Below are 17,364 nucleotides of genomic sequence, written 5' to 3'. Positions count from 1 at the left end.
CCGAGATGCTCGAAACTGTAGCACGAGAAAGTAGCACAAAAAAGCCGGTGGCTTACGATATAATGCACTGGGGACGTATTGTTTTAGGATACCTTTCATATTTTTTGTACCTTCCTTTATTAGGAAGGTACAATTCATTCAAGTCATGCGTGAATGAATAAAACGTAAAAAAAACTAACGTAAACTACCGTACCTTGAACACATTTCGGTCATGGTTATCACCAAGTTTGCAACAGAATGGTAAATAGCAATATTTTTCGCGCAGAGAATATTTTTTGGTAATCTATATTCCTTTTCAGTGTCGTTAGGATAAATTAGGTTAGATCTTGATCGCATGTCAGCTGCATTTTCATAACCAAGATTACTACGTATATACCACCCAACGACATTTCTTAGTATACTTGGGTGGTAACAAAGCTCAAGAATGGAACACCACAACAACGGGATTAGCAGAATCTGTCTTTCGTCTTTTCCGAATGAATGATGAAATCGTCATTGTTCTGATTCGGAAAGCGCAATTTACTCATAATAAAGCAGAAAACGTTTCAACAGAAGAGGTGCAGCGTTCCGCGAAGCTTTACGAATGTGCGTTTCAAAAGCAGTGTTAATTATCGTCATGGGTTTGTCAACGCAGTTCGGAGAAGACGAGATCACCAGGAGGAGAAGTTGGCGCGAGCATGATTCGCCTGGTTGTCGAGTGTGGCTCAGTGGCTCCTCCCGTGTACAGCTTCGGCGTCTTGGCCGGCTACCCGCATATCCACCCACGTGATAGGCTGACGTGTATGTTGACGATGCAGAACTGCATCAGTCCTGAGAGCAACAGCGGCAGGAACGGCGTGATAACTCTAAGCAGCTGCTGCTGTAGGCCAGACCAAAGGTAAGACTAACTGCTTTCCAGCAAAAACACCGAAGGTCTGCAGCAGCCTCATTCCATAAAATTACTGTTTCTCCGACTGGGGTCGAAACAGATATTATAAATGCATGGGTGCCGGCCGTGTCCTTCGCTCACAATTGAATTAACCGAAAATGAAATTAACCGTAGTCGAATTAAGGGAAAATCTCTGTATTGAAGTGCTTTATATGTAGATTTACCTGCATAAACAAACTTCATTAAATATAGGTTCAAAATGCATGCTGTCTAAGGACAAGAAGTTATAGAAAGCTGTATACTTCAATTTATTGAAATTCGTTATACGAAGGCTTAACTGTATAATGAAGGTATTTATATGTCACATGGATCTTTATTGTTATTGTAACAGAGTTCAGCTGCACTTTGATCTTAATTTAAATGAGCATGGTAATGCTTGCGGAACTAAATAGCTCGAAAAGCACTTGACCTACATTCCACGCTGCAGGGAGGCCATTGTGAGTGCCATCAACCGTGTGGTGGTGCTCTATGGCGAGACTGGATCTGGGAAGATCACGCAGACTGCCCAGTTCATCTCGGAGGACTACATCCACGGAGAGCAAGGCTATTGGTGCAATATCATGGTCACCCAGCCAAGGAGGATTGCAGGAATCTCCATGGCAAAGCACGCGGCTCTCGAGTGGCACGAAGAGGTTGGTCAATATATTTAAGTGAACGTTTCTTTGCCTCTTCCTTCGACTTTGCCACTGCTGCTGCTGCTACTGTCGCTGTCTTGCACGCCACGTCGCTTGGTGGTGTATGGCAGGAGCTCGGCAGAGAGGAAAGGCGACTTGAGAAGCTCATTTCAGCTTTTCCACTGCATTGCCACTAAGACTGGTGTAATTATTCGTTACCCCCCACCCCCGGAAAGTATTGCAGAAGCTGCAGTGCTTTGTACTAATGTGCAACAGTCTAGACGTGAGGTAGATAGAATGGTAGAGAAGAGGTAGGGAGAGGGAGCAGAGCAACGGTAGAAACGACGCAGTCGTGAAATGCATGAATAGCAACCTTGCTACTCTTCACTCACAGTCCACATAAAGGGGGGGGGGGGACGAGGGGGAGGCGACGTAAGAAGGGAAAGAAACGCTACATCTACACACGACAGCGGTTGCGGACAAACTGGATAAATTTAAGTGAAAAGTACTGTGCGTTTCCCCCCTTTTTCTAAATAAACACCGTGCAAATTTGCCTTGCGAACAACTGGCGCCTAGGCGACACTAGCGAAGCGACTACACATCAAATGAACATTTGTGTGCGTACCATGGAAGGTTTGCGGGTATGGCGTTTCTAGAGGTCACGAGTTCGATCCCGATTGCGGCAGCTGCATTTCGACGGAGGCGAAATACAAGAATGGTCGTGTACTTAGATTTAGGTGTACATAAAAGAACCACAGGGGGTCAAAATTAATCCGGTGTCCACCAATACGGCATGTCTGATATTTTGATAAATCTGATAAACCTGATAATCAATATGATAATAAACATAATTCAATTAAAGTTTAACACTTCGGCTACAATGCGATAGCCACGAATCGTGGCCACGCTGCTTAAGCCACACCTGAAGGCGAAATTTGCATATAACCCGCACCCCGACATTACTGCTAAATCGGATAACACGGGTTATTCTTGCCAAAAAATGATATCCTTCCTTCATAACAACATTAAATAACTCCAGGAGTGGTACTGTTAAGCAAAAGTGTTGTACTAGACAATTTTGTTGACCACAAAGTATAATTTTCCTGTGGATCATTTGCGTTACAATAAGCTGCCGTTTTTTGTTTCGTATCTCTAGTTGGTAAAAAAAATTGCATTTCAAACCAATAGTATTCGTATTCGACTCGCTCTTGGTTTTCAATATTTTCATTTGTTTTTAAATTGTAAACTTGGTATTCGCACACTCCTAGTCGAAACCAATGACGCGGCATGGGGACATTGTAGTATGCAGTTTATTCTACCATAGAGCATATACACAAAAATTTCATGGCAGCTGCTCTTTCGCACCCTTTGACGCACCGTAAATTTTATTATTAGCCTTTGGATCTTTCTCAGAAATTTATAATGAACATTACTCATCGTCGATGAGTACGGGCTGCATCTAAATGTTTGTTGTTTCATCATATTTCGATAATCTTTATGGTTAATAAAATAAGAGGTAGCAACACAACGGCATCTTTGTGTTTGGCACTTTTTTCGCAGAGCTTTCTTCTAGGGTTAGTATACTAACTCTATAGAATGAACAGCTAAGGATTGTGGGGAAAAACGAAATTAACTGCTCTACTTGCTGAGTCCTTTGGAAGGGGTTCGGACGTCAACCAGAGCAGCGGGTGGCATTCACCCTTCCCCATGCCGTGCGGAGAACCCTGAAGTAGCTCAAAGTATGCTTACTCTGCTGGCAAAAGCTTTCAAATACAATCTCCCATCAATTTTATCAGTCGCCAGGTTTTTTGCACCTGCACGCTTACTCGGACTACCCCTATAAGAATGGCCACCGAAACATTGGACGGCGTACAATGTGTTATTCAGTTTTTCGGACACAATCCGCATGCGTTATGATGCAAACTAGGCCGGTGTTAACAAATTAACCGCCAGTTAGCAAACTCTGACTCTGGCTACCGATTGCCATGCAAGGAGCACTGGTTAGGACTAGTGACCTAGGCAGAATGCTTGCGATAAAAATTTGCCATTTGCTAAGGAAGTGGCTGGCGGCACATTGTGGGCAGCTCTCCATCACGTTTACAGCGTTTAAGTTAGGTGAAGGCCATGCAAAGGTTTTACTTTTCACTGCGACTCGGTTTCACGGAAGGCCACCCACTCTCGCGTGTTGCACAAATAGTATAGTAATGCTTGTAACTAATATTGCCATTTGATATCAACTGTAGTGCGCTTGTATGCAATTCATTATCTTGAAACGGGGAATCAGTATTGACTCATAGAGCATTCTTTCAAGAATCAGTTTTTTTAAAGTCCGCAGCAAAAGGCTGATCACTGTATTTCCTTTTTATGCATCATATGCCAGCTGTATGTAATTTTCTCCGTGGTGTAACATTGCAATGCAGATGTCAGTGTATTGTACGAGATAATTTTCATTACTGCAGCTGAGCGACACCGTCGGCTTCCAAGTCCGTCTCATGAAGCAGCTGCTGACGAGCCGTGGAGGCATACTCTTCTGTACAGCGGGCATCCTGCTGCGGCCCTTGCAGCAGAACGTCGAACTGCAAGGAGTGTCGCACGTCATCGTTGACAAGGTCCATGAGCGCGACGTCTGTACCGACTTCCTGCTTGTGCTCCTTCGTGAGGTGCTCTCCATACACCATTCATTCAATGTGGGCTTTTCTTCATTCTTAGTTGTTGCGATATGCCTTCCAAATCTCTCCGCATTTTTTGTAATGTTTAAGCATATTTACGAATGTCACTAACACCGATTTCACTCGCTTTATGCTCACACCGCCCAGGTTGGCCAACAAAAATTGGGATTCTTTTTCTCGAGAAATCGTCGCACCCTCAAACTTCTGCAGCGACCATCGTCTGCTTGTTCCGACGTCAATGTTGACGCTGAATAAGTTGGGCCAGAATCAACTTATCCTCTAGTCATCCTAGTTCCAGTTGCACTTTCAGTAACTCTAGCATGCATTTTTAAGAACTTTGCCTTGAGCCAACACCTTTCGTTGCACGAATACAGTCGAACCCACTCATAACAATCCCAGAAATAACAAGCTATTGGTTATAACGACCACATTTCAGTGCACTTACGATTTTCTGTATCTGCATGTTGAAACTGCTTCCAAGATACAGCGAAAGGTTTTATTTAATATATGTACTCTTACAACGAATGCTTCCAAAGCAGTCACAGTAAAAGAAAATGTCGCAGTTTCACCCGAAAGACGAAGCATCAATTACGAATGCAAATTAGGCAGAGAGCTATTCGGAGTAGGGATAGTACTTTTATCGGCGCCATGAAGTTGGACGCATTCACTTACTAACTGAATTAACAAGCCTGGTGTCAGTGCGCACAAGCACACATGAATGGATCACACTCGATGACCGCAGACAACCACTGTCAAAACGCTACAAAGGGCAGAGCCGTTTGGAGATCGCTTGAATGATACGGCGCGCGCGACAACACCGACAGCCCGTAGCGGTGCAACCATAATTAAGAACCAAACGCAAAGTACATGAACGCATTTGTTGGCAGAGTAGAAGCCGCCCCCTCCCCCTCCGTCCCGCGTTGCCTTCCCGCTTTGATCCATTCGCGTGGTATATTGCGTTGCCAGTTCCCCTTGCGCCCGGTGGCAAGACGCATTTGGTGCCGCAGCAAATGCGTCGCCCCCCTTTCCTCCCTCCCATACAGCCACGGCGTTTCGCGCCACGGAAGTCGCGTTTCCTCTCCGCCGTGCGTTAGCTCTCCGTGCCAGCGCGCGTTCCACTCGCGCTTTCATTCGCACATACGGCGCGTGGCGACGATTTTATCGCCCTTGGACTTTATACGGAACCTCACGCCGATGGCGATGGCGACGGTGACGCCGACGGCAGAAATCTGCTTGAAGTGTCCATATCATTGCTATCGCAATAAAAGAGGGCACACTTATAGCGATCCCAAAAATAACAATCTATTGGTTACAACGACAACATTTCAGTGCACTTACGATTTTCTTTCTCTGCTTGATGAAACTGCTTCCAGATACAGCGAATGCTTTCTTTAATATATGTACTCTCACAACGAATGCTTCGAACGCAGTGACGGTAAAAAAAATGTCTTAGTTACACGCGAAAGGCGAAGCATCAATTGTGATAGGAAATTAGCAGAGAGCTGTAGCGCCTAAGCATGCGGCGGCCGTCAAGGAAGAAGAAGTTGGCATTCGACCGCGCGGCAGGTGCAGAGAGAGAATAAAAAATCAGTTCGAAAACACAGCGCTGTCAGGGCTGGATCTTTCTCGTGTTAGCTCCGACAGTTAATTGTGACCCGTTAAAGAACACGCAACCCCGACCATCCCGCATGCATCCCGCCGGCTCTTCCACCCAGCCTACCGGTCCTGACGCCCAAGAAGACGCCAGACCTAGCAGTGCTACAGTGGCTGCAATCCAACACGTCAATCTGCCACCATTTTGGCCAAACAGCCCTTGCACATGGTTACTGCAGGTCGAGGCGCACCTCCGTCTACGGCAAATCACCAGCGAACAGACCAGGTACTGGCATCTGGTGTCCTCCTTACCTCCGGACGTGACCGAAGACTTCGCAGATATTTTAGCTTCGCCACACCCGAGCCATCCCTACGACACGGTGAAGGAAGCTATCATTTCCAGCAGGTCCGAGTCTGAACACAGCAGACTCCAACAGCTCATCACGGCCACAGAGGTCGGCGACCGTCGCCCATCCCAGCTCCTGCGAAGCATGCGCCAGCTCATTGGCGGGACCTCCGCCCCTCAAGAGGAGAAGCTCTTGCGTGAGTTGTTCCTCCAGCGCTTACCGCAGAGCATGGTCCCGGTCCTCGTCGCTGCAGGCGATGTCCCAGTATATACGCTCGCTGAAATGGCTGATCGAGTGGCAGACTACTCGCGGGCACATAGCCTCAACGCCGTGACCACGTCGCCACCGGCCACCGCTGCAGACCCCGCGCTCGCGAGCATCGAGAACCGTTTGGACGCCCTTGTCAGACGTCTCGATGACTTCGTACCTGCACATCGCCGATCGGCATCCAGGTTCCAGTTCTACAGACTCTCCTCGACGTCTCCACGCTCTCTGGGACTTCAGACAACCGACGGGCCACGGGACGGCTCGTCCTCGACCATGTGCTGGTACCACCGCCGATTTGGGGCCTCTGCTCGCAAGTGCACTCGCCCGTGCTCCTGGTGGGGAAACGCGACGACCGGCCACTTACGGCGGCAGGTGGTACTGGTGGAAAGTCATGCTGCCTTTTCTATGTTTCCGATAAGATCACTGGCGCTTGCTTCCTCGTCGATACAGGAGCCCAGGTTAGCGTCATACTGGCCTCCTGTGCAGATCGCCGTCGCAACGAACAGACCTGCCCACTAAATGCGATCAACAACTCCGCCATTCCCACATACGGCCAATGCTCTCTTACACTTGACCTTGGACTACGCCGTACGTTCCGCTGAGTTTTCATCTTCGCTGACGTCTAGGGCGCGTTCCACGCGCGCTTTCACTCGCACATACGGTGCGTGGGACGATTTTATCGCCCTTGGACTTTATACGGAACCTCACGCCGACGGCGATGGCAACGGCAGAAATCTGCTTGAAGTGTCCACATAATTGCTATCGCAATAAAAGAGGGCCCACGCGTGAAATACCAAAGCAGGTACGCGTGACCAAACATGACACAAGGCAGCGCGCACCCCACTTCAGTGCAACCACGATGATGAAACGGCCTTCGAGATGAGTGAGTGACCGCTGCGGGCGGATTTCGGAAGCCGCGAGACCGGTCACACACGGTCACGCGCTTCCTAGACACGCCTCCACGAAGGAGGCGTACAGCATAAGCAGCATAGAGCAGTGCGTGCGCCGGTGCGATATCGGATCCCACAATGGCGTCACTCTCGTTTTTGCGCAATTCCCACTGCATCACCACGCGCAATATGCCTGTTTGAGAAGGTCCCTGTATTTTCAAAGGTAGCGCAAACTCCTCCTCTTCGCACCGTTTCTTCCTCGCCCCTCCCTATCGTCCGCCATTAGTGTGCGAAGCGCGCGGCCGCTGCCGCCCGCTTCATATCGTATTGCATGTGGCGCGTTGAAGCGCTTTCTGGAAAATCGACATTTCTGGGCGCATTTTCAAAAGGCTGTTCGTACGTAAGATATGTACGTAAGATATGTAGTACCTTCAATTATTAGTAGAATCTGCACCGCTCAGACGAGGAAAGCGATAGGTAGAACAAGTTAAACGCAATCCTAAGCAGTCTTACCTAGTGCTGATGTTTCTCGTAATAGAATGGTGTTCTGTTTACCTGACGCATTTACGAAAACAGAGCTACATCAAGCTATGCCCACACAACACGGCGGAGACAGTTATGTGCTAAATAACCTTAACGTGTTTTTTTATTTCCAAAATGCATCCGCGCGCTTTTGTTCCCCCTCAGTTATATGCCTTGGTTCCCGTGTGTGCGCGTGCTTTCTGGGTTTTGCTCTTCAATTGGCGACTCTTTCTAGAAGCTTATTTTTTCAGAAGTCATGCTGATATTCATATTGCCAAAATGTGCCCTTTTGTTTGCCTCAGAGCATAAACCGGTACTTTTTTATTTTTTTACTCCGTCGTTGGCTGATGGTCAACTCGCGAACGCTCCGACCTTCCCGCGTTCATCCCTAACTGGGTGATAACAGCGATCAGAGCCTCCATCAGCAATGGCCTCCCTCGGTGGCAATCAAATTTATTTCTTCCTATACGGTGGAGTCATATCGCTGGCTGTTTGAGTTTTCGTTAGCCACGAGGAACCACAAAAAGCTTGGCCCCCTTGGCAATGCTAGTCGAACATCCAACAGCACATGAAGTCGGCATCGTGCTGCAGCCGAGCGCGTCTTCAAAAATGTAAAAAGCCTACGCTCACGCACAGCGCACATGGGTCCCGGTGTTTCTACGCTCACTAATGGTGCCGTTTTCACACGATAACGAAAGCCGCGCGCGTTCTTCGTGACCTGTGAAGCCTCATCCAATATGAGAGCGGAAATGGTTTGCGCTACCTTTTAGGGATCTCACTATTTGAATCACTTATCTCCCCTCTAGTGGTGGTCATTGGTTTCAACGATTTGGGACAACCATCAGTATATCCAACAAGGGAACAATTCGGCCGCTCAAGCTTTTCTGTCAACGCGGCCCGAGACGGCGCGAACGCTGCACCATGCGCTGCTGCAACGCAATGTTGCAAAGTATCAGCATGTACTACACCGTTATCAGGAGATCACGGTTCGGGGGCGCTTCGTTTACGCATTGCCGATTGCTGATAACGGTCCGTGGTAATGTAGTAATTTCCACTGGACAACCTGTGCCTTATCCTACAACGTCGAATGGTCATTAACTCCGAGGCACGTGACCCCGTGCCAGCCTCTCACTCGTCGTATTTGTTGTCAAGCGATAAGCTACGACGGGGATTGCCGCTGCAAAAGAGTCCCGCGAACCCGTGCCCATTGCTACTCAGAGGCTGGCTTTGCCGCAACGCTTAACCCTCCAGCGGCTGCGCATGCTTCGCAGGCGAAATTTCGCCTACCATACGAAATGCCCACAACATTTTGCCCAAAATCAAAAACATATTCTTAGATTAGATAGAATTAAACGCTAAAACCGTGATTTCTCCCGCACGGCCCGCAATAGATTCGATTTCCTTCTAAGGCCGAGTTCTCGAATTAAATACGACCATTAAACATATAATCGACCGCAAATCAGTTCTTCAGAATTCGGCAAGATGGAGGAAGGTTCATCAAAGGAAAAGTTGTAGCTTCGTGCTGCATACGGATGGATGTTAATTTTTTCATTTCATATAATCGATAATATTCAAAATTCCTGAATACTTGCACACTCCTACTTATAAGGTTCATGTCCCTTCTTGCAGAGCTCAAATACATTCTCCCAGTCATATCATATCTCGTACATCACTGGAGTGAAACCACCTTTTGTAAACGTTGTTTCCATCAGTGTAAATTCCTTGTTTCGTGATGCATTGGTCAACATTCATACTAGAGTGCTGTTTCACTGCGATTGTTTACTTGGTTTTTTTTTCTGCTTTGGTACCTAATGTGTTCCTGTCGAAGTATTGTGTATTTCAACATTTGCTTCTGATTTTTTTTCAGTAATTTATGTCAAATGTCCTGTAAGCCACTCTGCTCTTGAAGTTATCTTGAAAGGCTCTGAAGTTGTTATAAGTATAAATGGATTGCTGAAGAAACTTTTACAGTGTTGTATTGTGTATTTTTTCATCCGGCAGGTGATTCGGATGAGTGCGACAATCAACACGGACAAGTATTCGGAGTACTTCGACGAAGCGCCTGTCATCATTATTCTGGGCAAGCCACACCCGGTCACTCCGTTCTTCATGGACGACCTCGTTTCAGAAAACATTGTGACCGCAGAAGCGTTTCCGAAGGTAATGGCACAAACGGCTGTCTAGAAGTTCTGGCTGTGTGAAACGCTTGGTCGCTCACGCTGGGTCTGTTCTCAACTGTCGTGCCACGCACAACTTCGTACAGTTGCCGCCTTCCATGTCTGCTATGCATAGCCTCAGTCCCTAGAATAACTAAAATAGTGCCATTGTTTCTTCGCCCTTTCCCTCTGTGTGATGATAATGACGATTTCTAAGGACATTCCCTTTAATTGGGGTCGCAACAGTCACCCAGCCTGTTTGAGCTTGTTAGGCGTTCCAATATCATAATCTAGCACTCAGCCTATCTATGCCTCGTACCACTGTGCCTATCTGGCAGCGTGTGGGCTAATCGCAGCCGCTAAAAAGTGCTGATCATCTTGTTCAAAATCACGATTAATACACCGTGACCACATTAATGAGTCACTGACAGCATCCTAAACGAGGGGGAAAATACTTCAGCTCCCAGCTACGGTGGCTAGATGGGTAGGTGTGCCGACCGGCGCGTCTGGATCATAGTTCACCACTTCTCCGCGTCATGACGCAAAATTGTCGCTTCGGTCAGTAGGACGGTTCCGCAGCGCGCGTCGTCTGCTACTGGGGGCTGACGGCGAGCAAAAAATAAAGCCCGTATTTGAATAGTTGTATGTCGTCTGTTCGTGTCAGTTTCAAAGGTGAAGAGCTCCGCGTCTCTCGTACTGTTTACAAGTTCCTAAGCGATGTGGAATGTTCCAGGTCTGAAAAATGACCAGCGAGACTAGTGGCGGCATTGCTCCACCAAAGAAGACCACCAAGGAGACTTACTGCTTCGCTCCGAACTGCAAGTCGGGCTCTAAATTTGTGAGAAAGACAGCGAAAATGTTCCGCTGTCTGACAGCGGAAATGTTCGCCCCGAACTGCTCAGTAGCTTGCTCAGTATCGGCGACGTTAATGAGCAAGCCGTACACCGAAAAGCGTCCGTCGATGAGCTCCTCGGCATTGGAAATTTGCAAGCTGCACATGAAGTGCTCAGCGCCTGCGACATCGAGCACCGCTGCGCTGCTACAGGAAAAAGAAAAGTGACTCTAGGCTTATATTCTATATAGCAGGCTATGTAGCAAGGAAGTTCCTGCAAAGAACCAAGTGCTCCGATTTCTCAGGGACATTACTGAATTCAACAGAATGAGTAGGTCAGGGCAGTTGCCCCCCTTTGAAGCACTAAAAAAAACATGGTAGCATCGCTGGCAGACGCCTTCAAGCTGTGCTTCTGTTTAAATGAGTTACGAAGGAACAGTATCGCCAACTTTACATTCTTTCTGCAGCTGAATCTTCCGAATTTGATCGGCTGTGAGCGGCACAAGAAAGAGCTCACAAACGATGTTGTGAAGTTCTATTCAATTACACGCCTTTACTTTCTTGTCAAGGGCAAGAACATGGCGCGCGAAAGCAACAGGGAGAAGAGGAACCACCTGAAGCGGAGGCGTGTGCTGTGAATAATGTTATGATGTGGTGGACCAACGTTGCGACCTTGCTAGGGCTAGGCTATTTATGTTAGTACGTCAAGTTATGAGAGCGTTTATTGTATTTTAACTATATTCATGAATCTAGCCCAAGATGTATTGCTTTATTTTATTGCAACCAAACAGTGAACCATATGCACTTACCAAGACAATTCGTCTAGTAACAATTTAAATACCGCAACTGAGGCAGCAATAAACACAATAGCTGGATTTCTCGAAATTGAAACATTAGAACTAAATATCACGTAAACACATTTCCATATACCGTATAAAACCACTGCAGTATTGTTGTATGCATGGAAAAAATGCATCTACGCATTTAATGCAATGGGCTGGAGCGCCGCATTTGTACCAGTAAATTTATGTGACCAATCGCCAAGCTAGAAAATTTTACTTCAGCATATCGTGTCTTCTAAGTAGACGACAGTAACAAATTCCCTATTCTGGCTTTGCTTACTCTGCTCAAAACGGCATTGTATAACGCGCACTTCAAAGCTAGAGCAGAGGCAGCGATATATATCAAACACGATGCTCGTCTACACAGCGCAGCCGACGTTGCGCGCAGCTCAGCCGTTCTACTGTCCGCAGCGCTACTTCTGCGTCATGATGCGGAGAAGTGAGGAACTACGCTCGGTCGGTTCACCTACCCATCTAGCCACCATATCCCAGCTGCTTTGTGAGCCAACAAGATATAGTCGCAGCGACCAGGTGAGCAAGTGTGCTCGAGCGGTGATAGACAGAAAGAAGGGGAAAGATAAGCGGGGGAGTACGGCCTGGTGAAGCATCTGGCTCCGCTAGCAAACCGCCACCGTTTCAAAAGCGATTGCAAGCGACGCTGCCGAAGCTGCCCCATTGCCTTTGCCCTGGTATTTTCAAAGTTGGGATTTCGAGATACCTGGGGTTCCCCGCAAGAACTTTTTCAAGATAAGGGGTGAAAAAAACATAAACTGACATCATTGTTGGAGAAACATTACTACTTGACCAATATTTTGAGATATCAGAGTGTGACTTAATGAGGATTACGTATTCGTTACCTGCTGATATTAGTGATGAGCGTTGCTATGTTTACTTTGTCATAGCTTACAACTTGTTATATCTGTGTTTGTTGTATCGAAGTTGGACGGCAAAATCACAGCTCTCAATTTGTCATCTGTAGTGTGCTTCTGACGCGGTCCGGATTGTTCCCGACGTTTTCATGCACATCGTGGAGATGAAGCCTTCCGAAGCGATTTTCTGTTTCCTGCCCGGGTGGAACGAGATCAACAAAGTGCGAGCAGAGCTTTGCGAGCGAGCTCCATCGAAGTTTGACGACTGGATTCTGCCGCTGCACTCGCGTCTCCGATACCAGGAACAGCAAAAGATCTTTCAAAATCCTCCAGCAGGTTGGTTTGTTTATTGGTCGGACAGATTATTGGTTGGCGGTACAAATCGATTTGCCTATTTACTTGCTTTTAATCAGTTTTAAATTCACTGCAAATTCGACATTGCTTTTTTTGGAAGCTTCCCACGGCCGATGGCATTAAACATTTATCAAAAACTACATGTTTTTACTGCAATGAGCCTGACTTTATATAGATATGTTTACTTTGCTTTATCTGTTCTTTATTGTTTGTACTGAACGGGGCCTAAACATCAGCGCCAGATATATACTACCACTCTGCGTTCATCCCTCATTGCCAAACCACTGGGTTGTCAGATTTTGCAGAGTGGTAGTGCTTTGCAGCAAGTTTAGTTTAATACAGTAAATTTCAGTTAATTCTACTCGCGTAAATAATTTTAATAATTCAATTCAGACTGAAGTCCCAGCCTACATCCATACTAAGCCGGCATCCAGCTATGCACCGAAAGTTTGGTATTTCGATCCTAAAATTGGCTTTCACTGGATAATTCAAACTTGGCTGGTCAGCATCCACACACCTGTCCCCAATGATGACGTTAGTAATGAATCCAATAGTGCAGTGTCTGTCCTGGCCACACTTTGGGCACAGTGATTGCGTCAGACAAATGCCATCTCCGGTTAAAAACGCCTATTTTCGGCCTCCCCCAAGAAGATATCCAGGCAAAAACGATTGCTCACAATGATTTATTACAGCACTTACCCGATTTAATCGCACACCATTTTGTCCAAGAAAATTCGGCCTAAGGTTCGCGGTATGATGCAATCCGATATGAAACCAAGACCAAAACCGAGTTCATAGCATTCGCAAGAGCCTACCGTCAGACCCAGCCTAGCCAGCGTCATCACCATTGCAATCACAAGATGGCGACATCTAATGGCAACAGAACAAGTTATCACATAGCATGACGATGACGACAGTCTGCTTTCAGTATGATTACGTGAGCACATTCAAAAGATAACTTATTTTACATGTCGATCCATCAGCTACAAGTTGCGTCACATGTTCTAGGCATTTGGAAAATCGCATGCGTCGCAGGATGAGCTATTAAAGTGGTTAGTCTTGGTTGTGGGTCACCATCTCATTTGCGATTTTTGTGGAGTCGTTTGATAGATTCGGAATATCAGACGCACTATGAACCGAATGGAGAGGGCGTAGTAGTTCTTCATACACAGACTTATGGTGCTCCGAGAGTAACGACGATAGACTTCGCCATAAGCAGAGACATGCTACATTTTTGTTTTTAAAAAATTCGGTGCACATTCGAATTCTACTTTCCATAAGAGCTCTGTCATTTCTATGTTAGCTTTCTACTTTGAATCCATAAAATGTGGATGAGTGTTCGATTCGGGGACATGTTAAAATCAGACAAATACTGCCAGGTGAATAAGCGCTGGGTTTGAAAGTCTTTTCTGCCTCTTTAAGATATGTCGCCACGCAAAACGATGTAAAGGTGAACTCGTGGAAGCTAAACAGGGACTCACCTATGAGCGTAGTGAATTTTAGCCTCTCACAACCTTATATTGATGTATATTAAATGTTTCAAAAACTTTTATTCTTGTTTTTCTCGAAATTTTATTTTCAGTTCTTTTTTGTTGCGCAAGAGGTCATAACTTTGAAATAAACTAATATTTTTCAAACTTTCCATGCTTCTTTCCTAAACATTAAGCTGTACAATGAACTTGAAAACCATGAATAACTTTTGAGGTTATAGGATTTCAATTGAAATGCAACCACCTGAAACGACACAATTTCTTTCTTCTATAACATACTTAATACTGATGACAGCGCAAATATTGTGTTTCATTGCACAGCCTAGATATAAACCTACATTGCTGCCAATCCATTATCTTTTCATGTGGTAGTATCGGTACTTATAACTGCTGGTGTGACGGACATTTTTTGGCTATTTTTTGGTATTAAATTGCAATTAGTTTTATTAGTTTTGGTTTGTTTACCTTACACACTCGAAGGGTCTTTTTTAGCAGCCTTTCTGAAGGCAGACACAAAGCAATCAGTTTAGGGTCAAAATCTAAAAAGATTTCCAAAAAGGTAGCAACATACCTTAAACCGACTCGCCGAATAATTCCTTTCTCAGGGTCGTATTATTACAACTCGACTGCACCATGTTAGCAGGCTTTACTTTTTAGCGGTTTGTAGCCTTGGGACATTCTGCATACGGTCAATCCCGGATATATTGAACTCGGATATACAAAATTATTCTCTATATGGAATAGTTGTAAAATTACGTTTAAAATCCTATGCAAAAGTATAGCGATGTACTACGCGTACATTGAACTCGTGTTCACCGCCACACCCGATATATCGAACGCTGTGCCACGCCGTGCCACGTCGAAAACGCAAAAGGTCTCTCGGTTAGTTTCCCATTCCGCAAGAAAGCGTGGAGGACATCTCTTTTGAGTGAATATATTGGGGATCCGGTGTTATTTCCCTATGAATCTCTCCTGCTCTTATTGCCAATAAAGAGTGATTGATTGTTTGACTGATTAGTTTCATACACAATAAATTCAAAGCGGACGTAGACGATGCCACTCAAAACGCAGATTCTACTGAAACGTAACAGCCTTGCCACATGTCACAGCTATGGCAAAAACACGATGATTAGCATGCCTGCAAAGCTCTTTCCCTCGCTGGAAACCAACTTAGAAACCCATATTTCATCCCATTTCCTGCACTCTTCCTGCCTGCAGATGTGCGCAAGGTGATCCTGTCCACCAACCTTACTGAGACATCCGTCACTGTCGACGACGTGGTGTACGTTGTAGGCACTGGTCTTCACCGAGATCAGTGCCTGCTCGGTACGTTCACCACGTCGATGGTCAGTGTTCAGCAGCGAGCGGGTCGCGCAGGTCGTGTACGATCGGGAGAGTCTTGCCACCTAATCACGCAAAATGAGTTCCTCTCCGGGGACCAGTTCAAGCGCCCCGAGGTACAGACCACCGACCTAACAACGGTGGTCCTAGACTGTAAAGTAAGTGCAGCTTCACTCACTTCTTTGAAGTTAGAACAATTCATCATTACTGCCACTGCAACAAAGCTACAGACAGGACGGTGAACATTGCTAGAAAAATATAGAATGAGAAAGTGAACATGGCTGGCACAACTAGCCTTACATACAACAAGTGATCAAAATTTACAGGGTCTGTTATTTTATTCCTAAGACGTCTTGAAGCCGAAAGCCCAAGTGCCAATGCATTAAAGATGGACGCATAACGTACACACCCCCTTAATTCGCTTAGTCAACCCTCTTAATTTGCTTGCTCATCCTCTTATTTCACTTACTCATGCTCTTAATTGGCATTTGCTTACTCATCCTCTTAATGCGATTAGTCTAGTTCACTTAGTCATCCTCCTAAAGTGTGCCATTGTGTCAAGAATGTGTCAAGTGGCTCTTACAATTTGCTGCCATATTACATACTTCAAGTTGTGAGCGAACAAACATTTGCTTCGCTGTAACCATTGTTGTAGCGAGCGCTCCAAGTAGATACCTTTTGCTACTCGGTGAACCTTCTACGTAGGGCTCTCATTACCGTGATTTTATTCTTTATTTCCCTGTTTTTACTTTCCGTCTTTTCCTATTTTCCTCTTTCCTCCTCTACATGTTTTGCACCCACATGTTATTGGATGACACAGGCGCTCCAAAGTTCCTTTTTTCATTAAGTCGTGCATTTAAAATGCAGTTTGCTCGCGATGATCAAATTCAATGATTCCTGAAAAATACTTTTATTTTGTCCACCGTGTGTTCAGTGCTTTTTGAAAAAGTGCCCAATTCGAACCAGTACTTCGGTAACTAGAACTTTTTGGCATTCCTAGACAGAGCAACATCGGAAACTTGGCTGTTAAAGAACCTTTACAAGACATTGAAGAGCAACATTTGATATTTTGAATGTGGTGCATGTTGGCTACTGCTGCTAGAAAATGGCACTGACAACCAGGTAACTTGTAGGTATCGCACTTTTTTTTACTCCTCCGGCAGACCAGGTTGTATGGCTGTTTGTACACGACCTGGTGTACACATCAATTCAAACATTCAACTTTGTTTGGGATAATTTAAGGATGTGCTAATTCAGTAAAAAATTTGTTTTTTCTGTGAGTTTGAATCATATATACGTAGGCTCGTATGCACTCTATGTTGAAGTGCGCTCCTTCGGTTGGAAAAAATCGCTTTTCACATTTCCCGCTTCGTAGAAGGAGCCCAGCACTAAATGAGGAACATGATCAACACTTTGTTAGTTCTCTAAAACAATACATGAAGATCAGTAACTGCGCTTGGTCGCAGCCTAAGGATTCTCTACAAGCTCCATTTATAAAACTGTTGCACTGGTGTTTTGTGCCTCTACGGTCCGACGTGCAGTCTTACAGAGATGCTGACGTTGAAACAAGTTCACCTCCACTTTGACATTCTATAAATGAGAAGTCAATTGGCTGGCACATCTCTACAAATTGTCTTGGAGTCTGGGTGA

The 17,364-nt window shown here is 45.7% G+C and overlaps 1 protein-coding gene across 1 annotated transcript; it reads left to right on the top strand.

Moving 5' to 3' along the window:
- The first annotated feature begins 1,212 nt into the window (after positions 1 to 1,212).
- LOC125942959 (ATP-dependent RNA helicase DHX30-like) lies at positions 1,213 to 17,300 on the top strand. The gene is made up of 7 exons (XM_049661251.1): positions 1,213 to 1,218; positions 1,321 to 1,560; positions 4,002 to 4,229; positions 9,832 to 9,990; positions 12,640 to 12,865; positions 15,592 to 15,872; positions 17,256 to 17,300. Exons 1-7 carry the CDS (start codon positions 1,213 to 1,215, stop codon positions 17,298 to 17,300), a joined length of 1,185 nt encoding a protein of 394 aa, XP_049517208.1.
- The last annotated feature ends 64 nt before the right edge of the window (positions 17,301 to 17,364 follow it).

The sequence above is a fragment of the Dermacentor silvarum genome, chromosome 1, assembly GCF_013339745.2.
Source record: "Dermacentor silvarum isolate Dsil-2018 chromosome 1, BIME_Dsil_1.4, whole genome shotgun sequence".
Taxonomy (NCBI): domain Eukaryota; kingdom Metazoa; phylum Arthropoda; class Arachnida; order Ixodida; family Ixodidae; genus Dermacentor; species Dermacentor silvarum.
The sequence above is the reverse complement of the archived record's forward strand: the minus strand, read 5'-3'. Positions and strand labels throughout refer to the sequence as shown.